General features: G+C 63.0%; 3 protein-coding genes across 4 annotated transcripts; 2 read left to right on the top strand and 1 right to left on the bottom strand.

Moving 5' to 3' along the window:
• Positions 1-272: 272 nt before the first annotated feature.
• On the top strand, positions 273-4301 carry USHBP1 (USH1 protein network component harmonin binding protein 1; the record flags this gene model as incomplete). The annotated part of the gene is made up of 11 exons (XM_057398394.1): positions 273-407; positions 481-582; positions 730-836; positions 908-1048; positions 1122-1204; positions 1595-1730; positions 1824-2061; positions 2573-2755; positions 2843-2934; positions 3012-3134; positions 4059-4301. Coding segments are annotated over 11 exons (1512 nt in total), but the record flags the coding sequence as incomplete, so codon positions are not given.
• Positions 4302-9282: 4981 nt separating this feature from the next.
• NR2F6 (nuclear receptor subfamily 2 group F member 6) lies at positions 9283-15265 on the top strand. The gene is made up of 4 exons (XM_057398410.1): positions 9283-9619; positions 12602-12696; positions 13794-14318; positions 14931-15265. The coding sequence occupies exons 1-4, from the start codon at positions 9375-9377 to the stop codon at positions 15203-15205; spliced, it is 1140 nt and encodes a 379-aa protein (XP_057254393.1). The 5' UTR covers positions 9283-9374; the 3' UTR covers positions 15206-15265.
• A 1401-nt stretch (positions 15266-16666) lies between these two features.
• On the bottom strand, positions 16667-24160 carry OCLN (occludin). Of its 2 annotated transcripts, XM_057398409.1 has the most exons (9): positions 24014-24160; positions 23051-23095; positions 21982-22690; positions 20879-21037; positions 18515-18678; positions 18185-18361; positions 17937-18108; positions 17601-17642; positions 16667-17265 (listed from the first exon to the last, which is right to left on the bottom strand). In XM_057398409.1, exons 3-9 carry the CDS (start codon positions 22687-22689, stop codon positions 17164-17166), a joined length of 1524 nt encoding a protein of 507 aa, XP_057254392.1. In that variant the 5' UTR covers position 22690; positions 23051-23095; positions 24014-24160; the 3' UTR covers positions 16667-17163. The 2 variants fall into 2 exon arrangements, with proteins under 2 accessions (XP_057254392.1, XP_057254391.1); XM_057398408.1 differs by lacking the exons at positions 23051-23095; positions 24014-24160 and having other exon boundaries at positions 21982-22702.
• Between the last annotated feature and the right edge of the window lie 9 nt (positions 24161-24169).

The following is a 24169-nucleotide window of genomic DNA, read 5'->3' as shown; positions in this document are numbered from 1 at the left end:
GCGGACCTGCAGAACGTCGTGAGCTCGCTGGAGCGCGCCGTGTTCTCCCGGCACCAGCGCGCACCGGTGCGGCCTGCGCCCAGCAAGGAGTGGGCACGAGCGGCCAAGGTGAGCCCCAGCAGCATGGTCAGCCCAGACGCCAAGTGGATGGGCACCGGTTGACCGGCTCCCTGCATCCCCAGAGCCTGGAGGAGCTGGACCGGAGCCCGGGCCGGGCCGGGCGGGCGATGGGACAGGCTCTGGAGGAGGCAGCGGCAGAGGAGGCGGCGGTGGCGGTGGCGGCAGCGGCCCTGGCATCGAGGAACGCGGCGCTGCGGGCAGCCCTGGGGCACCGCCAAGAGGAGCTGAGCCGGGCCACGGCGGCGCTGCGGGTGCTGCGGGGGGAGCGCGACCGGCTGCAGCTCAAGGTGGGCGCCGTGGGCAAGGTGAGGGTGGGGGCGAGGCCTTGGGTGCCAGGGCTCAGCCCGGTGCGTGGTGCAGGTTCGCGACTTGCGGGATGCTCTGTCCAGGCTGGAGGAGCCGGGGGGCTTCGGGAGTGACACCGCCGGGGTCAGCAGCCCCCCGGTGCACAGGGAACCCCAGGTGAGTGCACGGTGGAGCCTGCCCCGGTGCCGCGCTCCTCCTGTCCCGGTGCCGGGGTCTGCCTTGTCCCGGTGCCTGTCCCGGTGCCGGGCTCTGCCTTGTCCCGGTGCCTGTCCCGGTGCCGGGCTCTGCCTGTCCCCTCTGCAGGACTCGCCCCAGTGCAGTGAGGATGCTCAGCCCCACAACCCCCTCTCCCCCCAACCCTCGGAGGGTCCCAGCCAAGAGCAGCAGGAGCGGGTGCAGCAGCTGCAGGGGTGAGTGTGTCCCCCACCTCCTCACTGATGGGGAAACCGAGGCAAGGGCCGCAGTTAACGGTGGGTGCCAGATCCCTGGCGAGGCTGCAGGAGGTGAACCGGGAGCTGGCGGCCGCGCTGCAGGACTGCAAGAGCGACGCGGAGCGGCTCAGCATGGTGCTGGGGCAGCACGAGTCCTGCAGCACCGCGCTGCGCCTGGCCCTGCGCTGCAGGTGGGGACGCGGGGACACGGGGACACGGCGGGGACACAGCCCGCGGTGCCACACTGAGCTCCTCTCCCTGCAGCGAGCGCTGCGGGGGGGCCTACGCCGCCCTCCTTGACCTGATGTGGGCAAAGGTGCGCCGGGAGGAGTATGGGGCCCAGGGGGGTGAGTGACAACTGGTGGGCTGCAGGGCTGGGGGGAGCTGGGGAGTTCATGGGAAGGATGCGGGGGGGGGATGTGCGAGGAACACGGGAATGTCAGGGGATGAAGAGGGGATGTGGGAGGGATGCACAAGGGGTGCTGGATGGTGTCAGGAGGATGTTGGGGGGATGCAGGGGGGATGCAGGGGGGTATCGAGGGGTAATGCAGGGAGATATTTAGGAGATGCAGGGAGATATTAAGGGGATGCACGGAAGTTGTCGGGAGGATGCTGGGAAAATCAATGTGGTTATCAGGGGGATGCAGGATTGATGCTGGCGGACCCTAGTCCCCAGCACAGTCCCCTTGGGAATACACACGGAAGAGGGACATGACCACTGCCTGCCTCATGCTTAGGAGACATGGGGCAGCAGAGCCCGGGGCATGGATGGGTGTCCAGCCCCACACCAGCGGAGGGGCTACAGTTCCAGGGCCGAGTGGAGCCGAATGGGCAGGAGGAGAGTGGGGACAGCAGCTCCACCGCGCTGCAGAGGTACCAGGATGAGAGCGGAGCACAATGCTGGGCTGTGCCCAGGGTGCCACCGTGTCCCCTGTGCCCACCCAAACCAGCACCCTCATCCTGCAGCACCCCAGCACCGCGCGGGATGGAGGAAGGGGCCCTTCGTGAGCACATCCGCCGGCTGCGCGCGGAGCAGGCGGCCGTGGAGGCTTCTCTGCAGGACCCCCCAGCACCCAGCAGCACCCACCGCAGCGAGGACACCCGGGCCCGCGCCGAGCGGGTGCTGCTGGAAGCTCGGGCTCAGCTGCCCGGCTGGAGACGGCCAGAGAAAGCAGAGCTGCTGCAGGAGCTGGCGATGCTCAAGGTGGGATGCTGTGGGGCTGAGCATGGGTCTCTTCCCAGCTCTCTGCAGAGAAGGCTGTGTGGAGACCTCAGAGCAGCTTCCAGTATCTGAAGGGGGCTACAGTGATATGGGAGAGAGACTTTTCATCTGGGACTGTAGTGATAGGACAAGGGGTGATGGGTTTAAACTTAAACACGGGAAGTTCAGGTTGGAGATAAGGCAGAAGCTCTTCCCTGTGAGGGTGGTGAGGTGCTGGCACATGGTGCCCAGAGAAGTGGTAAATGCTCCACCCCTGACAATGTTCAAGGCCAGGTTGGGCAGGTTGGGTGACACGGTCTAGTGTAAGACATCCATGCCCACAGTAGTGGGTTGGAACGGGATGATCTTAAGGTCTTTTCCAACCCAAACCATTCCATGATTCTATGATCTGAGCCATAGAGCTGAGAGAAGAGCAGGGGGTGATGCACAGCAAGAGGAAATGGAGTTGTGCCTCAGTTTCCCCATCCTAGTGACGCTGCTGCTGCCCTGCCAGGAGGCCATGGCTGACTTGAAGATGCGGTTGCAGCTGGTGGAGAGGGAAAAGCAAGGTCTAGAGGTGCTGGAAGCTGCGCAGGGCCCGCGGGAGTCTGCATTGCACCTGGTGCTCCAGCACCTGCAGTGGGAGAGGGATGAGGGGTTCAGCCACCCCCCCAGCAGCTCTAGCAGCAGCAAGGAGGTGAGGATTGCTCCCACCTCCCCATGGGGACCTTCCCCAGGGGCTGGAGGTCTCCCCAGGGATGGGACCCACATCCAGCTTCTGCAGGATGCCCAAAGTAGCCAGGTGGGAGCAGCGGCTCCTGGGTACCCTCCAGGCCCGGCAAGGATGGGTGAAGAGCTGCTTCGTACCATGAGCCGGTAAGAGCCCTCCCTGGCCATGCCATGGTGAGCCGTGCCAGGCTCAGGGACATTGCAGACATGGGGATGTCCCCCAGGACAGAGGAGCTGCGCGCCCGGGCACAGGCCCTGGTGCTTGCCCTGGAGGAGAGCAGTGCCATCAGCCGCGCGCAGCAGGCGCAGTGTGTCACCGTCACTGCGGACTTCTTCCATGCTCACAGGTAGGCACAAGGCTCCTCCATCGGGCACGTGCTGGGTGCAACATCGCCTCGTACACCCCTAGGTGCCTTCCTGCATGTCCTGGTTGCACATCACCCCCTGCTTGCTCCAGATCCCTTCTTGCACATCCGCAGTGTGTGGTTCCTACCTCCACAATCCCTTCTTCCGCAACCCCCTAAAAGTACAGTCCCTTCTTGCACCCCCCCAAAACTCCATCCTATATTGCACATCCCCAATGGGTGGTCTTTCCCTGCACACCCCAAAAACACAGTCCCTCCCTGCACACCCCCAAATGTGTGATCCCTTCTTGCACACCCCAAAAGCAAAGTCCCACCTTGCACATCCCAAAACTGCAGTCCCATATTGCACACCCCCAAAGCATGGTCCCATCTTGCACATCCCTGATACCCAATCCCTTCCCGCACTCACTCCAAAAGCACATTCCCAATTTGCACACCCCAAACCACGGTCCAATGTTGCACATCCTGTCCTTTGCACACCTTAGAAACATAGTCGCACCTTGCACACCCCTACCGTGTCATCCCCTCCTGCACACCCCAAGAGCTCTGTCTCTTCTTGCACACCCCAAACCTGGGTCCCCCAGTCACAGTCCCCTCGGTGCAGGGCTGAGCATGGTGCGGGTGCAGTGCGGTGGCAGTGTGGTGCTCGGCGGTTCCGAGTGTGGTGCTGAGCGCGGTGCAGTGCTCAGTGCGGTGCTGAGCGCAGTGAGATGTTCAGTGCGGTGCCTGGTGCGGTGCTAAGCGCGATGCTGAGCGCGGTGCTCAGTGCAGTGTTCAGAGAGGTGCTCAGTGCGGTGCTGAGCGCGGTGCTAAGCGCGATGCTGAGCGCGGTGCTCAGTGCAGTGTTCAGCGCGGTGCTCAGTGCGGTGCTGAGCGCGGTGCTGAGCGCGGTGCCGGTGCCCCCAGCGCTCTGGCCCTGGCGTACCGCGGCGCCCGGCGGAAGCAGGCGGCTCAGCTGCGGCGGCTGGAGGGGCAGGCGGGGGCCCTGCGCAGGCAGCACGCCCGGCAGACGCAGGCGCTCACCCGCAGGCTGCACAGCCTGGAGCAGGGCACGGCCGGCAGCGAGACCTGCATCTAGAGACCCCCAGGGACCCCCCGTGCCGGCAGGACGCCGCTGTATCCCCAGGGAGAATAAACCACTGATGCTCATGGCTCAGCTGCCCCCACCGCGGTGCAGGCTTTGGGGGGGGGGGTGGTGTTGCGTTTGGAGGGGCTCAGGCAGCCGGACCTGGAGCTTAGCTCATCCCGGAAACAAAGGGCCACCACCCCCGCACCCCCCCGCACTGTCCCCGCTGTCTCCCGGCACAGATGAAGCCGTTTCGTTACCCCTGACGTGGGATCAAAGGTGACGGCAGTGGCCGTGGCGGCGGGGCCATGCATATTCAGGAGGGAAGAGGAGCAGTGACCCCTCGCCGGGGGCATCCTCGCTGCGATGGGGGTGGGCGGCAGTGGGGTGAAATCCAGCAGCAGGAACCCTGGAACACTGAAGGCTTGGATAGCGGAGCTGGGCTGAGCGTGGGTTTCCAGTGGGTGGATGGGCAGGGGCACAGACACAATGTGGGCAGAAGGGAAACAGAGGCACGGAGGTTTACATAGGCTCAAATGGGGCCTGCAGCTCCCCAGAGAGATCCTGCAGCAGAGTTCAAGGCTCAGTGGATCAATATCCAGAGCTGTGGCAACGGAGAGGGCAGAGAGGGCTGCAGGGCAGGGGTGCAATAATGTGGAGATGTGGGGATGGAGGGATGCAGGATGGTGCTGCGATGACACAGGCCTGCAGGGTTTTGGGCATGCAGGGCTGCAGGGCAGGGCTGCAGTGACGGAGGCGTAGGGATGCAGGGATGAAGGGATGCGGCAATGCAGTGACAGAGGGATGGAGGGAAGTGAGGATGCAGCTCACCCCTCCAAGCTGCCCATGCCTCTGCCCCCATCACCTCATCACAGCACCCCTCTGAAATGGGAACAGGGGCTGGTTCAAGCGGCAATTCCCAGTACCCCAATCACTGAGTTGGGGGGCTGCCTGTGCTGCTCCAGCCCCTGTTGCCCCCTCTCGTGCCTGGCTCTGTAGGGGGGTCCCGGTGGCGTGGAGGGGCTGACCTGCGGGTTGAAGGTCAGGGCTCTGCTCTCAGACCCCTTTTCAGATTCAAATCGGCTCCCGGGGGCTTTGTGCGGGGTCAGGCTCTGCGAGAGCCACATGAAAGGGCCGGGGCAGCCGGGGCAGCCTCAGTGCTGGGTGCCGGGAGGAGGAGGCAGCTGGGACCCTCTTGAGGGGTCCCCCCTGCTGATTCCAGGGCCTGACCTGGACTCCCAGAGGCACCGGTGGGGATGGGGTGTTCCCGGCTGTGGATGGGGGTCCCAGTGCTGTCCTGCCTGCCAGGCTGCTGTCACAGCACGGGGTGGCTTGGCACGGTGCAGCATGGCATGGCACAGAACAGCATGGAATGGTATGGTGCAGCATGGCACAGCAAAGCACAGCACTACTCAGTATGGCACAGTGCAGCACAATGTAGCATGGCACAGCATGGCACATCATGGTGCAGGCTGGTGGGACCCCCCTGCTTTCCCCACTGTCATCCCACTGTACATCCAGAAACCTGCAGCTCTCCTGGGAGGGCTCCACGTACCAGTTACTGACTCCACCATTCCAGCCTGCTCCCTGCCTCAGTTTCCCCTCTGTCGGGGCTACAGTAACCGCCTGACACCCCCTGGTAGCATGGCCCAGTGTGGGGCTGCACCCCATCCCCTGGGATTGTGGGTCCCGGGGGGGGGCATGGTGGGGGAGGCAGGAACGATGGGATCAGGGAAGTGATTCATGTATTCATGTCCCCCCAGGGAGTGAGCGTCCAGCCCGGGCTGGGGCGTGGGATCTGATATCCCGGGAATGCAGGGCAGGGAGGGGCGGGGGGGTCACGTCTCCCTTTGCCTCAGTGCAGGGCTGGGGGCAAACCTGCAGCACTCTGTGTGTGTGTGTGTGTGTGTGAAACCACCACTCCATGGGGAGGGAGATCCCCATGTGTGTGTGCAGTGACCCCCCCCACATGTGTGCACCCTGCTGCCTGTCCCTTGCACGCGTGTGTGCACACGGCAGAGGTGTGTTTGCTGCACAGGCGCTCCATGTGCTGTGCTGTGGGGCAGCCTTGGGGCGCAGGGCTGTGCTGTGGGGTGTGCAATGGCCCTGCCCAAGGATCCGAGGAGCAGTGGCACCACTGGCCCTGGCCTCCCTTTGTCCTTTGCTGACAGCAGTGCAGGCGCGGTTGGGCCCTGCAAGGTCACCACGTTCCAGGGTTGGGACCATCGGGACGCCCCCTGGGCATGGGGGGCCCTTCACCCCTCTGCGGGCTCCAGCGCAGCTCCTGCCTGCCCTCAGCACATCCACACGTGCCCGCACCTCAGGAATGCGGCACTGAGGAGCGTGGTTGGGCCTCGGCATCCTCTAGGGCACAGCAGAGACAGATCCTGCTCAGATCAGGTGTGGGTCCTCATGGGGGCACAGACTGATGGATACGGTGGTGTCCATCTAACACCCTCTGGGAAGCTCCCGCGAGGGGTTGGCAGAGGGAATGGCTGCCCCACAGCCTGGAGTGGTGGGAACCAGGATGCAGAAGAAATGGGGTCAGGGCTGGCGGTGCTGGTATCTGGCTTTTTGGTGCTGCTGGCACCCAGCTCTCTCACCGGCACAGCCATGAACCAGGCACGCTTCGGCAAAGGTTGCTCAATCACCCTCCAGCCCAAAGGAGGATCATCACTGCCACCCATATCCCAACACCACAGCTGGCTCTGACCCCGAAATCCTCATGGAGCCCCGGCAGCGCCTCCATCGTGCCAGACTCTTCCCTGGGGGCACCGGGGCGGCACAAAACGCGCTGGCAGCTCCCGGGGGCCCTTTTGTGCAGTGGAGGCAGTAGAGCAGCACGAGGAAGGAGGAATTCCTCCGGAGATCAAACGCCTTCTCCAACTGGACACCGACGTCAAAACAAGGCCGGTTCCCAGCGCGGGGCCGGAGCCATGCGGGGGAGAAGATCCAATTTCCTCCTTTGTTCCTGGATTATTATTTTTTGCAGGGGGCAGGAGGCGGGAGCGGGGCAGGGAAAGGGCCATAAATCACAGCCTGACACAAGAGAAAGGAGAAGCAGGGGCGGCTGCAGGTGGGGGCAGTCCCCATGCCCAGAATGAACCCCCCCCCCCCCCCCCACTCCTCCAGCCCAGCCCCTTCCCACCCAGCTCTGGCTTCCCAACCGCAGCAGCCCCTGTGGCATTGGCCCTTGCTGGGTATCTTGGTGTGGCTGCATTAGCAGGTACCTGGTGAGCAGAGATCCCTCCAAGCAGGAGGAAATGGAGGTTTATTTATGGCCAAAGCTGTAATCCATCCACCTCTGCCGCACCCCAGCTCCTCCAGCTCCCCTTTCATGGTTTTTTTTATATCCATCCTGCTTTGCTTTGCCTTCCCCTTCTCCCCACTGGAGATGCTGGCCCTGGTGTGTTGGTTGGGAATGCCAAGGATGGCACCGTGACGTGCCACAAAGGTCCTGGCAGCTCCGATCAACATCAGCATCCTTGGGGTCGCCCCATGGGGATAGGCCTGCCCCAAGGGCACACCAGGGCAGATGGGACAGGGGTGCATGGGGACCCAATCTCTGCACCGTGCCCGCTGGACCTCACCCCCAAATTGAAGGGGAACGGAGTGGTCCCGGAGCCACTGGAGCCACCACGGCATAGCCAGGAGGAGTTTGTCCCGCAGGTGGAAGGTGAAGGGAGGGCTATCCCAGAGGGCTGCTCCCGGGTCAAGCACCTTTCCCAAAGCTTGTTTCTTCGTTAACAATTAACAAAGCACCAGCACCCAGAGCCGGCACCCAAAGCCTGCGGGAAGGCCATACAGGTCAGACCTGATGAACCGCATTACAAACTGGGCTGCAGCCACCTGGCCTCAGCCATGGGGGCTGAGGGACCCCCAGTGCCACCAGAGCACCCCAAAGGCACAGCCCCCAGCCCTTGTGCCCCCCACACGAGCCGTGGAGCTGCGGCCTGGTGCTGCTGGCTATAATTAAAGATCCCGTTGGGGCTGCTGGCAAGAGGATGGGATTCCCAACACCGGCGGCTTGGCCATGGGCCAGGCCTGGGAATGACTTCCCACCCGCATCCCGCGATCCACAGCCCCATGCGGCATCACACCATGTGGTGACACGGTCCCTTGTCCCCAAGGGCAGCCCTTGCCGCACCGCTGCAGCTTAGAGGTCACTCGCTGTGGGGACCAAGGGCCGCAGCAGTAACCGCAGCCATAATTGCAGCCGGTTAAGTGCCACGGGCCCGGCAAACCGGCACGACAGCGAAGCGCCCTGCTCCCCAAAGGCCATGGCGGGGGCCGCATCCAACCCGAACGGGCTCTTCCAGCGCCCTGCCCGCACCCGGCACCGCAACCGAGGCCGTAGCCGCCTCCGCCACAACCGGTACCACCGGCCCGCGGAGCCGCCCAGCCGTGCCCAGCCCCGGCTCCCGACTGCGGCGCGGAGCGGTGCCCGCCCGGTCCCTGTATGTCCCCCCCCCCGCGAAGCGGCTCGGCGGGGGAGTGGAGGGGGGGCTGCCCGGTGCTGCGGGGCCAGGGCCGGGGCAGGACCCGGCGGGCGGCGAGCGGAAGGGGAGGAGGACGGGGAGGAGCATCCAGGGCGGCCACCGCGGCAGCGGCTGAACTTTGCTCTTTCGCGGGAGGCGGGGAGAGCCCCGGGGCTCGGCGGAGCGGGTCCCGCCGGACCCGGACCGGGACCGGGCTGCATGTACCGGCGGTGGCGGCGGGGCCCGTAGGGGCGAGGGCGGGCCGGGGCAGCGCCGCCTTCTTCTCCTCCTCCTCCTCCTCCTTCCCTGCCGGTGCCGCGGAGCGGAGAAGCCACCGGGGGCGGGCAACGGCGGCCCCCGCATGCGGCCGAGCCCCGGGGCTGCCGCCGCGCCCGGAGCCGCCGCGCCCCGCGGGGGGATGCGCCGCGCCGCGCCCCGCTCCCGCCGCCGCAAAGTTTCCGCGGGGCCCCCCCGTTAACGGTGGGGGGGGAAGGAAAGGAGGAAGCCCTGGGATAGAAGAAGAGGGGGGGCGGAACAAACCTCCCCCCCCCCCCCAAAACCGCGAACCGGCCGCCACCCCCCAAAAAAACTTGCTCAACTCGTTCCGGGAGGCGCCGGGCGCCGCGCTCCGCTCCATGCGGCGGCGGGGCCGGCGCTGAGCCCCGGGGCCGCGGAGCCATGGCCATGGTGGCCGGCGGCTGGGGCGAGCCCAACGGCGGCGGCGGCGGCGGGGAGGAGGAGGCGTCCCCGGCGGGCGGCGGCAGCGACGCGGAGCACGGCGAGGAGGAGCGGGCCGGGGCGCCGGTGGACTGCGTGGTGTGCGGGGACAAGTCCAGCGGGAAGCACTACGGGGTCTTCACCTGCGAGGGCTGCAAGAGCTTCTTCAAGCGCAGCATCCGCAGGAATCTCAGCTACACCTGCAGGTAGGGACGGAGGCACCGGAGGAGGGATGCGGGGGGACCCCGGGCTGCCAGAGCCCTGGCGCAGTGGCAGCTTCCCGGTGTGGCCCCCGATGCGGCTTCCCAGTGGCCTTCGGTGTGGCTCCGCGCTGGCCCCGGTGTGGCTCCTCACTGGCCCACAGTGCAGGCTCTATGCTGGCTCTGGTGCGGCTTCCTGGTGGCCTCGGTGGAGGTCCCCAGCCTGGCTCCGCAGTGGCTCTGCTGTGGAGCACACACAGGCTCCGCTGCAGCACTAACAGGGGCCCCACTGCGGCCACAGAGTGGCTCCCGGTGCTCTGTACCTCACATAAGCACCGTTCTGCCCGGAGCATCCACCGTCCTGGGATGGATCCCCGAGGGACGGGTGTTCTGGCACAGCCGGTGCCCAGATCCTCAACATTGCCTGGCTCTGCTCTGGCATTAACCACCATTCGTGGTCATGGTTTGCTCCAGTCACGGCCACTCTACCGGGAGGAAGCACCGGTTTAGCACCGAGTGTCATTAAACCGGAGATGTCAAGAGCGCGGTGTGCTGCGGACGCTGAGCTGGGGAGAAAGGCTGCAGCAGATCCGGGCCCACCATCAGGGCCAGGATGTGACCCCTGCAAAGTTCTGAGCTGCAAATAACTCCGGAGTTCTAGTTGGGCTCAGAATGAGCATCAGGGTGGCCGGCACTTGGTGAGCGACCCCATCTTTGGGCTGGTTTTGGGGTGTATATAGGGCAGAAATGTGTATTTAGGGGCTCACCTGCCAGCCTGGATCCACAAGCGAGCATTTCCAGTGGTATTGGCTAAACCAGGGAGGGTGCTGCGAAGATGGCATGGGAACCCACAGCCGGCTGGAAAGGGGGCACCCCACTTTCTTCCCACCTGAAGGGGCCTGGCTGCTTTGAGCTTCATCTAGTGGTGCTGAGATGCCTCGGGAAGGGAAAGGGCAGCGCTGCTGCTACGGCAGAAGCCGGCTTCGAGCTGCCTTGCTCTCGTTTGGGCGGCCTAGATTCATCCTCCCCCGTGCACAGCACCTCCTCTCCCGGCAGCTCCTGGCACCGGCGCTGCCGGGTCCCGGCTGACGTCAGCTTGAGCCACTCGTGGCTGTGGAGTGGGGCCCTGGAGCTGCCAGTGTGGGGCAAGGGGCAGTTCTTGCTGCCCCTGGTCCTCCCCATCGGATGCAGCGTGCGCGGATGCAGTGTGTGCATCACCCTTGGCCCTGCCTCAGTTTCCCCATCCGATCATCAGGATCCACCAGCGAGTGTCTGCTCGGGACTACTGATGTGGAGATGGGGAATACACATGGCTCTTGAGAAATCCCACTGTCCTGGAACAAAGGAAAGGCCAATTTGGGGCACCCTGCATGAGGGATGAGCTCTGTGTCCCAGATGCTGCTTAGGTGCAGGAGTGTTGGAGGGCCTTCACCCATGAGCATCCCAGATTTTATCGTGTCCTTGTCACCTTGGGCACCTACTTCAAATGTTTTGGGTTTTCCCCCCTCTTCTTTGTGCTGGGAAGTGATTTTGGTGCAATAGAGAAACGTTGGTTTTCCAAGTAGGGAGTAAAGTGTTGGAGGGGCCGGGAACAATGCTCCCCCGGCAGCGCTGGCATCTGCTTTGTTCACCGAGTCAAAAGCAGCATCAAGCCAAGATTGCTCTAATTTGAATATTAAAAGTGAGTTGGATTCAGTTTAGTTCTTGCACTAAATAATTACACGTTCTAATTACATAATTAGCACAGTATACGCCTTTTGTGTTCTCACCCCTTCGCAGGTTGGTGCAGCTTATCCGTGTGAAAACTTGGCTGCGGGTGAGCTGCTGTCGGGAGCCGACATGGGTTTGTGGGGAGGGGTTTTCCCGGTGCTGGGAATGTGCCCTGAGGCCACAGTGAGGGTCAGCCGGGTCCAATGCAGGCTTTGGCCGCGGTGCCGGCAGCTTTGGCTGCGGCGCTGATGAAGATGTGAGCTGTCGGGGTGATGAGCGATCGCTATCGCTTCGGCGCTGGAATAACTTTCTATCAGCAACACGTTTTAGGCTGCGCGAAGCGCAGCGGTGATGTTCGGGGTGAATTAATTCCGGTCGGAGAGCGGTGGGAATCCCTGCCTGGCTCGCCTCTGGAGTCGTGTAGGGATGAGGAGATTCGTGTCAGGATTCCCAGGCAGAGTCTGAGCTGCTGCCGGACGTGTCCCAGCCCTGCCTGCGCCTCCCTGATGCTGCTTAAACCACCTTCATTTATTCCTGGTTTCCTGATACTCCCCTTTCCCTCCCCAGGAAAAGGGATGTGGGATGTAAGCACCCGGTGTCACCGGTGCCCCGCTGCACCCCTCAGCCGTGTGAGGACCGTGGGGGGCAGCAAATGCTGGGAATCAGAGCTGGGGGGGGTGGGGTGGGGGGGTGTTGGATGCTGGTGATGCCATTCAGGAGCGGCGGTGGATGGTTTGGTGGTGGCTGGTGCCACACTACATGGTGCGGGGCTACCCAGTGCCTGCAGCTCCTTGCCCAGGCTTGATCAGGCTGCAAGAGTGCTTGGTGAGACCCCACACTGGGTCTGATTGAGGCCAGACCTCATGGAGGATACAGGGCTGGGCCACCACCGTGGGGGACACCCGGGGTCTCAGGCTCAGCACCCACCCGGTAGGAAATAGTTGGAATTCCTCACATGTCTGGTGGTGGGGCTGGGGCGGGGGGGGGGGAGGCGGTGTTGCTGCCCGGATACGGGAGCATCGCTCCCCAGCCCCGGGGGTGTCTCCAGCTTCCCTGCAGCCCAGGGCAACGCTGGCAACGGGAAAGGGCAGCCCCTGCCGTAGGAGCTCGCTGTTTCCATAGCATCTGCGAGCGCCCGTGGCACAACCACGGCCGATGCCGCGCTCCGAGGCGAAGGGCTTTGTCCTGAGCTGCTGGGGAGGTGAGTGCAGGGACTCCCCCCACAGCAGCATCGCATCGTTCCTCACCGGCACCTCCTCATCTCGGTCCTGCCCCCAGGTCCAACCGCGACTGCCAGATCGACCAGCACCACCGCAACCAATGCCAGTACTGCCGCTTGAAGAAGTGCTTCCGTGTGGGAATGAGGAAGGAAGGTAACGCCAGTGCCGCAGTGATGGGGAAGCTTCCCGAGGGCTCCCAGTGCTTGCTTTGCTTCCCCACCTCTCCGCGACCCCCATTAGCAGCAATCCCCCTCCCCCCCCCCCCCCAGTCCCCATTTGCCCCTTTTGTCTTTTCCCTGCCTCCTTGATTCCCAGTCGCTGCGGGCAGCACAGGTGGTGTTTGTTTGGAAAAGCTGGAGCTGATAAGGGGACGCACTGGAGCCAGGACGGCCCTGGGCGCAGTGGAGGTCCCAGTGCAGCCACATTGATCCCCTGGCTGCTTCCTTGCTTCCCATCACCTTGGGGGTGTGAACCCTGAATGCTGCTGTAAAGGGGATGAAGGCTTTAGCCCCACATCTCAGATCCCGGCGGCAGGATGTGGCTGTGCCATGGCATATGGAGATGCTGGAGCCGCAGTGGGGCTTGGCGTGGGCTCTGCTCATGGCAGGTGGCATTGATGTGAGGAGCAGAGGGAAGGATACTGGAAGCAGGACAGTAATTCCCTCCTTTCCAGAGGAGTGGAGATGGCATTATTGCCACTTAGCATGATTTAGAGCTCTCATTTAAGTGGCTCATGAACAGCCCATAAATTAATTACTAGGGACTGAGCAAATAGTGGGCGCTAATGGGGGGGGGGGGGGTGTGGTGGAGCTGAGAAATGGCTCTCCCTGAATGCAATTAGGAGGGGGAGTGCCCTGGGGTTAACAATGCTTCCAGTATGGACGTTTTAGTTGCACATAAATGATTGCCACCATGGGATGACCTTGGGTGGCAACTGCAGCTGGCACGGGGGGCCATAGTGCTGATGGCACGCCCAGTTTGGCATGGCATGGCAGGGAGGCCATGGCCAAGCCACAGCCCTGGCACCCTGGGAGTAACTAGTGAGTCACTGGGATGTTAAATGGATTAAGGTGGTGGGAGTAGCCTGTGGCACACACCACCTCCCTCTCCGACAGAGCCTGAAAGCTGCCCCTTGTTCTCGGGGTGGGTGAGAGGTCTACCTGGGATGCTGGAGTGTACTGGGAGCATCCTGCATGCTTCCTGCATGGGGCAGGGGGATGCAGGCAGACACCTCTTCTTCTTGCCCACAGCCGTGCAGCGGGGTCGGATCCCCCCCAGCCACTCCAGCACCAGCCCCAACACACTGCCCAGCGGGGAGTACTTCAACGGGCAGCCGGTGTCGGAGCTCATCTCACAGCTCCTGCGGGCTGAGCCTTACCCTGCTGCCCGCTATGGCTCACAGTATGCGCAGCAGGGCAGCGTCATGGGTATCGACAACATCTGCGAGCTGGCCGCACGCCTCCTCTTCAGCACGGTGGAATGGGCCCGGAACATTCCCTTCTTCCCAGAGCTGCCCGTCTCCGACCAAGTGGCGCTGCTGCGGCTGAGCTGGAGCGAGCTCTTTGTCCTGAACGCGGCGCAGTCGGCGCTGCCGCTGCATATGGCCCCGCTGCTGGCTGCTGCCGGCTTCCATGCCTCCCCCATGTCCGCCGACCGCGTTGTCTCCTTCATGGACCAGATCCGCATCTTCCAGGATCAGGTGGAGAAGCTCAACCGGCTCCAGGTGGATTCAGCCGAGTACAGCTGCCTCAAAGCCATCGCGCTCTTCACGCCAGGTAGGTTGGAGCCATGATCCCATGGTGAGCCCCTCCCCCCAGGGAGCATCCGCCCCCTATTTCCTTGGGATTTTGGGCTCCAGAGAATCATAGAATCCTAAAATGGTTTGGGTTGGAAGGGACCTTAAAGCTCATCCAGTTCCAACACCCTGCCATAGGCAGGGACACCTTCCACTAGAGCAGCTTGCTCCAAGCCCTGTCCAACTTGGCCTTGTCCTCATGCCCTGGCACTTCTCCAGCATGGTTTGCAGCACCCCAGCTTGCCCATCCAGCTGCAGGGATGAGCTTTCCCGGGGCAATGAGAATGAGACCTGCAGGAAAACAAATATCTCCCCATACACTGGGGGAGGATCTCGGGGAGCCCCGTCCCTTGGCCCATCCATGCTTACTATCTCTGTGCCTGGTGCTTCCTGGGGGGAATGAGCCTGCAGCAACCCATTGCAGCCAGAGGGGTCCAAGCCATGCTCTTGACCCATGCTGCATGCCCTAATGCAGTGAGGAGCAGCTGGGCAGTAGCGTGGCCATGGCAGCGGGTTGAGGAGAGGGAGTCACTGTGGGTATCGGGGTGGGGGCTCCGATCCCTGACCCTTCTCCATCCCACCCCTCCTGCAGATGCCTGTGGCCTGTCGGACCCGGCGCATGTGGAGAGCTTGCAGGAGAAGGCTCAGGTGGCCCTCACAGAGTACGTGCGGGCGCAGTACCCATCGCAACCGCAGCGCTTTGGGCGGCTGCTGCTGCGGCTCCCGGCTCTCCGCGCCGTGCCGGCCGCACTCATCTCCCAGCTCTTCTTCATGAGGCTGGTGGGGAAGACGCCCATCGAAACACTAATCAGGGACATGCTGCTGTCCGGGAGCACCTTCAACTGGCCCTATGGGACAGGGCAGTAGGGGACAGACACCCCACAGCCGGACCCAGATTTCCTCCCATGCCCTGAGATGGTGCCACTCGCCCCAAAAGCAATGGGGTCACGGCGTTTTCCTCCTAAAGCTGAAGGTACTGGCGCTGCTGCCACCGCTGGAAACTGAACTCTTCTGTACCCCATGAAGCGGAGCTCCCCAGCGCCTTGGTCCTAACCCCCAGGGACCTTGGAGGATCCCCAGGGCTGGTCCCTTGCTCTGCCCCTCCAAATCTGAATGTCAGATGGTGGGAGGCTTGGACAGAAGATGACGGGAGGTGGGACCAGCCAGACACACAGAGGGTCCCCTGGCGGCACAGGGCTGTCTGCTGTGGGGACCCCCTTTGTTCCCTCCCCACCCTCCAGTGCTGGCAGTGATGGAAAAAGGGTCATTTTAAACCCCTTTGTGCCCTGCAACATGTGCCCAGCCCGAGGACTGAAACACTGAGCTTGGAGGAGCCCCAGTTTGGGGACTGGGCTTGCCCATGCCTGGTGCAAATTCCAGCCCCCCACAACCCCCTGGCACTTTCCACAGAGGCATCTCCACTGTTGGGGCATGGGGAGGGGTTGGGGGTACAGTGGAGGAGAAGGGGGCACAGGGGTGGCTGATGGGGTCCAGGCACCATGCAGGGCTCATTCACTGCTGCCGCGCTTGGTGCTTCACGCACCCCTTGGGCCACATCCAGCACCCACCACCATCCCCACACTGGGGGAGATGGGGGCCAGCAGCCCCCTCCCCACGCTCGCTACATCCCTGGGCCTCATTATTACTTTTTAAGCCAAGTGTGGGGAGGAAAGGAGACAGTGGGAGGGGACAGAAGGGGTGATGCTGCTGTGGGGGTCTTTGTCCCCAGGGCTGAGCCATAGTAGAGGAAGGGACTTGTGGGGGCAGAGCCACCTTGTAAAGATGGAGATGCCCCATGGCCTCTGATCCCGCATGGTCCCATGGCTGCACGATTAGAGGCCATGGGGGGCTGGGGGTGTGTGTGGCCCCCCAGGGCTCTGCTTCTCAGGAGCTGGAGGCAGGAGTAGCCGCAGGAGTTGTCGTTTAGATTGATTCACTGCAAATATAACCCTTGTTCAATGATACTTAACAAATGAAGTCAATAAAAGATGTTTCTTACAACAGAGGGGCTGATCCTGCTGCGAGGCTGTAGTCCACCCTGGGGTAATGGGGGAGATGGAGCCCCCCCACCCCATACCAAAGCCACTATAAGACACCTAAAATGGGATGGGGTTTGGAAACACCAGGGCTTTGCAGGGGGCTTCTCGGTGAAGTTCAACCCAGGATCCTTTCTTCCCAAAGGATCCTGTTGGGGAAGACCAGGATCAGGAAAGCAGCAGCCAGCACAGAGGTTTGTACTTAGGTTTGGGGGGGGGCTGGGTTGGTGTTTCCCCTCTCAAGGTGCATCCCCCCCAAGCCCTGCTGTTGCCCCTTCCACCCCAGCACTGATTTAAAATCAATAGATACAATTTATTTAATATTAAAAAAGAAAATTACACAGTTTCAGCCAGTTCCTTATAAAAGATGATCCCTGCCTAAAGGGGGGGCTCAGGGAATGTGGGGTTTTGCCCCCCAACAGCCCCACTGAGGGATGCTCAGCTCCATCCAGCACATCCCTGTGGGGCTGCAGCCACATTTGGTACCCAGACCCTGGTGCTGGCAGAGACAGATGGGGGCTGCAACCCCCCCCCCCCCCCCCCCCCGACATATTGACAACAGCAGGAGGGGACCCACAGCCCCAAAGGCACAAGAAGTGGGGGGAGCATGGAGGGGGCACTCCAGCAGCCCCAGCGCCCTTGGCACCAGCATCATGGGGTGGCTTTGAATGGTGGCTTTGGATTTTGTCAATAGAAACAAAGGTACAAAAGGCACCAAAACCCTTTGGGGGGTGGATGGGGAGCCCCCTCAAGCCCATCCTGCGGTGGTGGTGCTGGGGGTGGCACAGGCTACCCTCGCACCTTGTCGTAGGCTTTCACCATCCGCTTGATGTGGAAGAGTTTGTTGCGGAGGGTTCTGGTCTCCAGCTTCTTTGCCTGGTAGTCAGGGCTCTGGAAGGCAGCACAGGAGCAGCTTCAGTGGTGGGGGACGAGGGGAAGGGGGGCACAGCTTCCACCTTCCCCACCTGCATTGCACCAACCCAGCCCCACAGAAACAGGGGAGAGCTTGGGAAGTTCTTCCCTAAGAGGGTGGTGGGACACTGGGATGGGTTGAGTGGAGAAGCTGTGGCTGCCCCATCCCTGGCAGTGTTCAAGGCCAGGTTGAACACAGGGGCTTGGAGCAAGCTGCTCCAGTGGAAGGGGTCCCTGCCTGGGGCAGGGGTTGGAGCTGGAGGAGCTTTAAGGTCCCTTCCCACCCAAACCATTCCAGGATTCCCTGCACTCACCCACTGTAGGTCCTTCAGCCTGTTGTACTCCTCAGCAACATCCTGTGAAGGGAACAGGCAGGAGGTGGGGGTCACAACTGCCCAGCACAAGGGTGCTCCCATGGGACTTCCCTGCAGCATCCCTAATGCCTCAAAGTATCCCAAGGCCCCACAGCATCCACCCCCAATGCCCTGAAGTATCCCAGATACTCCACAGCATCTATCCTTAGTGCCCCACAGCATCCTGAGGCCCTGCAGCATTCATCCCCAATGCCCTGCAGCATCCCAGATGCTCCCTGGCATCCATCCCTTGCCTCCCCACAGTGTCCCAGCAGCATCCCTGTGGCTCCCACAGACCTGGTACTGGGGACTGTCCTCAGAGATGCTGTCGATCTCTTTGCTGAGCTGGTTGATGCGGTCGCTGACCCCGTCCACCTCGGCGCGGAGCTGCCGGTAGCGCTTCAGGTCCGTGTCAAACTGCTGCTTGTACCTCTGCCGGGTGCCGTCCGAGGTGATGGGTGGGTAGAGGCTGCAGAGAGGGGCAGGGTCAGGCCCTAGAGGGGGCAGCTTCAGAGGTTGGGGTGCTCCATGGGGTCCTGCCTTACCTCTCCCACTGCTCCTGGTCCCGCTCGTCGCCGGACTCCACGGCTGTGGTGTAGTCGGTCTCATACTGGGAGTCTTCCAGGTCAGGGTGGCGGCGGCGGCGGCGCCCACGGCGCGCAGGGGCTCTGCTGGACTTCTCCTCCGGCACACTGGGGCTGAGCCCCTTGTCCAGCTGGTCACTGCAGGGGACACAGGGACATCAGCCAGCGCCCAGGCCAGGGAATGGCTTGGGTTGGAAAGGACCTTAAGCTCATCCAGTTTCACGTCACCCAAGGCTCTGTCCAACCTCGAGGGTCTCCCCGCACCCCAGAGCTCCCCACTTGGCTGCTCACCCGTGGGTGCTGTAGGTGCCAGGGGGGCACAACCTGTCCTGGGGGCTGTAGCTGTATGCAGGGGGGCTGTAGGGCAGCGCAGTGATGGGGCTCATTGGCTTCTCCGAGTAGGCGAGCGTGGCGGTCTCGTCCTGCACGCTGGTCCCATCCGCCACGTTCTTCACCTGCAAGAGGGAGAAGTGTCAGGATGGGATGGGGGGACACTTGGGATGTGGCACATGGAGACATCGGAATCCATCCCAGAAACCCCGGAGCAGCTGTGGCAGGGGGATAAGCCATGGCAATGGGGTGTCCTACACAGCTATGCAGAGCAAAAGTTGGGGGGCAAGGGATGGGGGAGCCCCATAGAGCATCGTTTGGGAAGGGGGAGGCTGCAGGAGAAGGGCCCACAGACCCCAGCGGGCAAAGTCACACGCAGGGGAGTCCCACTGGGACATGGTGGCAGATGGACACCCAGCTCTGCACCCCCAGCGTGACCCCGCCAGGCTCTGCAGGGGGCTGCATTCCCACCTCACCCAGCATCACCTCCCCCAGGCCCCCCGCTGCTGCCCCAGCACGGCCAGGGCTCCTCAAGGAGGACATGGGGTGTCCGCGTGTCCCTCCTCCCGCTTCCTTCCTGCCCTTTGTGGGTTGTTTGTGCCGGAAGCCGGTCCCTGCCCGGGACAGCGGCCCTGGGGACGTCACCGCCAGCTCCGTCCGGCAAAGTCGCTTCCTCCTGTGTTTCCCCCTATCGAAGACACAGTTAACTGGGGGCCCTGTCCCCACTCTGCCTGGTGGAGCTGGCCTGGGGACAGCCATGCCCCTGTGCCACAGCAGGACAAGGCTCAAAAGTCCCCCCTTTATCTCGGTCCCAACCACAAACAGGGAACAAGGTGTCCCAGGAGGGTTTCACACCCCGGTGCCTTCCCACTGCTGCATCCCTAGGAGTGGGGATGTGTGACCGGTGGGAGGGCGGCGTTGGGCAGAGTGGGGACAACCCAAAGGGCAGGGGAGGGGGTGCTCGGGTTCTGCTCCCCCCCATGAGCCAGGAAATGCTTTGCAAGGGAGGGACATGGAGAAAAACAAATAAATACGAACAAATAAATGCAAACAAAAGGTATTTCTGCAGCATGAACAATAAAGGAGAGCTGCAGCAGGGGCAGGCACAGGGACACGCACCAGGACCAGCGGCTATGAGCTCAGCTCCAGTTCTGCTTTGAAGTGTTGGGATAAACCTGGGGCTCCGGTGGGAAACCCAGTGCCCAGGTCATCCCAGGGATGGGATGGGGACAGGGCTTGGGCAGCACCCTGGGAGCTGTACTCTGGGGTCTCCTTCCCTATGGATCCTGCAGGCTTCCTGCAGCCGCCCTGCAGAGACACCAGCTCTGGGAGCTAGAGCAAGGACGGGATGGGGCATGTCCCAGTACACAGTGGGGCTGGGACCGGCACCTCCCCAGGGTCCCCCACCCAAGGAACACAGGCTTTGGAGTCCCAACAGTGCTGGTTTGGGTGCCACGAAGCCACCGTGTCCTCCGCGGCACAACCACACAGAGCAGAGTTAATCATTGCCGTGACTGAAACCCAAGGGTGCCGCGGGGCAGCGACTCAGGGCTGGTGTCCTCAAGCACGGGGCGAGGAAGGCACCCAGAGAGGGGCTTTGGACAAGGGCCTGTAGGGACAGGCCAAGGGGAATGGCTTGAACCTGCCAGAGGGGAGACTGAGCTGAGCTCTTAGGCAGCTCTTCCCTGGGAGCGTGCTGAGGCGCTGGCACAGGGTGCCCAGAGAAGCTGTGGCTGCCCCATCCCTGGCAGTGTTCAAGGCCAGGTTGGACACAGGGGCTTGGAGCAAGCTGCTCCAGTGGAAGGGGTCCCTGCCTGTGGCAGGGGTTGGAGCTGGAGGAGTTTTAAGGTCCCTTCCCACCCAAACCATCCCATGATTCTATGACCCAGAGCCTCAGCACCGTGTTCCTGGCACCCCGCCCATCAGATCACACCCTGTTTGTCTTTCAGGGAGGTTGAGTCCAGCTCAAAGCCTCATTGTGCCATTGGGGAATGGAACCAGTTGGCAAAAGACACAGCACCCCAACGGGGTGGCAGGGACGGACCTGGTGAGCACCAAGCACAGCATCGCACTAGCAGCGATAACACCGTACCCAGAGCAAGCACACCAGCACTGGGCACAAAGACTCCAGTCACAAAGCTGTGTCCAGGCTGGGAACAGGGAATGGCACAGGCTCAGTACAGCCCCAGGATCCCCAACCCAACACTGCTCTGGGCACGTTCAGGCCCCGCTGAGGAAGGGCAGGTAGGGAGGATGCTCATGGGGAGATACAGGGTACCCTACCCCAGGTACCCAACAGCATCCTCAGCCCATGCTGGGACTCACCCACTCCTCCACGTTGGGACCCTCCGGGACCACCGGCACCTTGTCCCAGTAGATATTTTGCTTCCCGTACCTCCAGATCTTGCTCCGTGTCTTGTGAGCGAAGAAGCAGATGAGGCAGAGCAGGATGACGATGAGGAACCCACAGACGATGGCCACGGCCTGAACGGGTGCAGAGAAGGGGACGGCTGTGAAGACCCCATCGCAGGGTCTGAGTAACCTGCTCCTCCCTGGGCTGAGTGGGAATTGCTCCCCTCATCCCAAAATCTTCCTGCTGTTGGATCCCCTGCCATGGTGGAAGCAGAGGAGCAGAACCCACCTGTACTGGGCAGCCAGGATGGAGCCCATCAAGGGTTCAGGAGCTTCTGGCACCAGATTTCCCCATGGGAAGAGAACACGTTTTGGGCTCAGGAGCAGAAGGATCCCTGCCCCAATGCTTTCCCATGAGCCACATCCCTGGAGCTGCACCAGCACCGGGGCTGGGTGAGGACGAGTTAGGCCACACTTGGCCTTTGCATGGAGCAGGAGCAGTGCAGGCTCCTCAGCTCCCCATGCTCAGGATGCAGGAATGTGGCACAGCCAGCCCAGCCAGATGGGAACCGGCAGCCCCAGACCCAGCCCATGTGCCGTGCAGCATCCTCACTGGTCCCAGCCGAAACCCAGGCTCAGGAGCTTGGTTTTGAGGGTTCACACTGCCCCACTGACCTTTTAGGGCTCCCAAGACAAGCCGGCAGCATCAGGGGTGCCTGGGGAGAGCTGGCACCCTGCTTGGCAGCCTGAGCCAGCACCCAGCCTTGCTCAAACACGTTTACAACCGAGGAGACCAAAGTACCAGACGCCCGGTCTGTGTCGGGACAACAGCCCGTCCCCTCCCTGAAACTCCCTGGTGGCAAAGGGCCAGGCTGGGGTCGAGTCCCAGCAGCTTCCCCCTGCACTCTGCAGCCACCAAACCCACTAAAGACATCACGGGAACCCCCCCAGCTGTGCACCCGTTCCAAGGGCAGGACTGTGGTCACCGATGCCCTCCCTGGCCTTCCTCAGCATCACGCTTGAAGCAGAGCAAGGAAAGAGGGGGGTCTGGCCAGAGCTGAGGGGCCCCTCCTCACCTCCTGGGGGTCCACGGTGCAGTAGTGGTAGAGGTACTGGTTCAGGTAGGTGCCGCTGCTGTAGATCTGGTTGCACATGGTAAGCAAGGGGTTGTAGTAGTAGCTGCCGGTCATCTGCGCCTGGGGGTTGACGCCGACGACGTAGATGATGGAGGCGATGAGCATGAGGAAGGCCAGCACGGCGCAGGCCACGATCACCACCAGGTAGAAGCGGCGGGAGCGGGAGCTGTGTGATTTGCTGATGCTGGCCACAAAGAGCCCCAGCTGTGCCAGGAAGCACAGCACGGCCATGGCGATCATGAAGCCGTTGGCTGTTCGTGGGTTGGTAACGCCGCCATAGTAGCTCCCGTAGCCGTAGCCATAGTTTAATCCGCTGCCGTAGTAGCCGGAGCCATAGAAGCCCCCCAAGCTGCTGCCATAGAGCCCGCCGTAGCCATAGCCATACTCCCAGGCCAGGGTGGAGGCCACGCAGGCGAAGATGGCGATGCAGAGCAGGATGACAACCACCTCCAGGATCCGCACCACGCTGGGTGGCGAGCTCCACTTGTAGAAGTGCTGCGGCACATCCTCCATGTAGTAGGAGCCCGGTGGGGGAGAGCGAGCACCGGTGCCGTTGCCATAATCACCCATGGGAGACCCGTAGCCCGTGGGGGGCCCGTAGCCCGTGGGGGGCCCGTAGCCCGTGGGGGGGCTGTCATAGGTCTTCATGCTTCAGAAAAGCCTGGTGGGGAGACGGACAGAGCCATGGGAGCTGGTTGCGCACCAGGGCAGCACGAGGCAGCACTGACGGGTGTCTCTGCACCCCCGATGGGGACTTTGGTCCCCGTCACCAGCCCAACGGCACCGTCAACACCCGCCCGCGTCCAGCCCCACCAGTCAGGGTGGCTCGTGGGGAAACTGAGGTACAAGAGAAGTGACTCAGCCAGCATCACCCAGCAGAGCTGCCCGACCACAGCCCAGCCCTGCTCCATGCACCAGCCCTAACCCCCCGCCTCGACTCCCCAACCACCAGACCCCATCTGAATGAAGTGGATTGTTCCAGGTCTAATTAAACCAGAAAAGCTCTTACCGAAGGGCAGTGCTAACCCTGAGGCTCTCTCCGTAAGCAGATCCACTGGATTAAACAATAACAAGAAATACACATTAGCAACACCCCAGCGAAAAGCAGAAAAGTGCTCTCAAAGATTTGGGGAAGGTTTCCCTTCAAATCGATGCACACACACACCCCCCTCAGTGCAGAGACCCCCCGACCCAGACACCCCATCATGGAGCAGGAGAAACCTGAATCCCTGTGAGAAACTCAACCCCGACGGCGCAGGATGAGGCCCCTGGATTAGGGGTGGGCTGCGGGGTGGCACCCACTGACCCACAGCAAGGGTGGGCTTCGGGGGTTCGGACAGCAGCTCCCCCAACACGGCTTCAGGGGGTCTCGGTCCCGGGGGACCCCCGCCCCAGCTCACGGCAGCAGCGAGGACCACCACCCCGACCCCGAGCAGAACCGCAGGGTCTCAGGCTCCCGGAGCGGTAATGGGGACGCGGCGACCCGAAGCAACCCGGTGGCGGTGCGAAGGACACGGGACGGGGGGCTCTGGGAGCCCCCTCCCCGCTGAAGGGGCACCGGGCGGGGACAGCGACCCCTGCGAGGAGCCGCCGCCTCTCGCCTTCCATCCGCCGGGGCTGCGGGAGCCCCGGTACCGGGGGAGAGTCCGGTGATGATCCCGGGGACGTCGATGTCAGTGGGGACCCCGGTAGCGGTAGAGACCCCGGTGTCGGTACCGCTGGGGATCCGCTGAGAACCCCGGTAGCAGTGGGGACCCCGGTGCAGCTACTGGTGGGGCCCGTGGTCCCGGTGTGGAGCCCGCTGGGCACCGCGGTGCGCGCAGGAGCAGGGGGGAAGGCAGGACCCTCCCTCCGTGCACGGCGGGGAGCGGGGAGCCCCCCTGCGCGCCCTCCGGTACCGCGAACTCGCTCGCCCCCCGCTGCCGCTCCCGGTGCCGGTAGCGGGGGTCCCGTCGGACACGGAGCCACTCACCTGCCCGCGCCTCCGCCTCTTTGTTCACCTTAAAATGGCAGCCGGGAGCGGCGCCGGGCGCTGCGGGAGACCGGCCCCGGCCCGGCCCGGCCCTGGTTTCCGCCTCCGGGGAGGGGTGCGATGGGAGGGGGGGGAGGGCAGAGCCCCAGGGGCCGC

Source organism: Pezoporus wallicus, unplaced genomic scaffold (assembly GCF_028554395.1).
Source record: "Pezoporus wallicus isolate ANWC-B61680 ecotype Strahan unplaced genomic scaffold, APGP_CSIRO_Pwel_v1 contig_13989, whole genome shotgun sequence".
In the NCBI taxonomy this organism is placed as follows: Eukaryota; Metazoa; Chordata; class Aves; order Psittaciformes; family Psittacidae; genus Pezoporus; species Pezoporus wallicus.
Note: the sequence above shows the minus strand (reverse complement) of the source record. Positions and strands in the feature narration are given on the sequence as shown.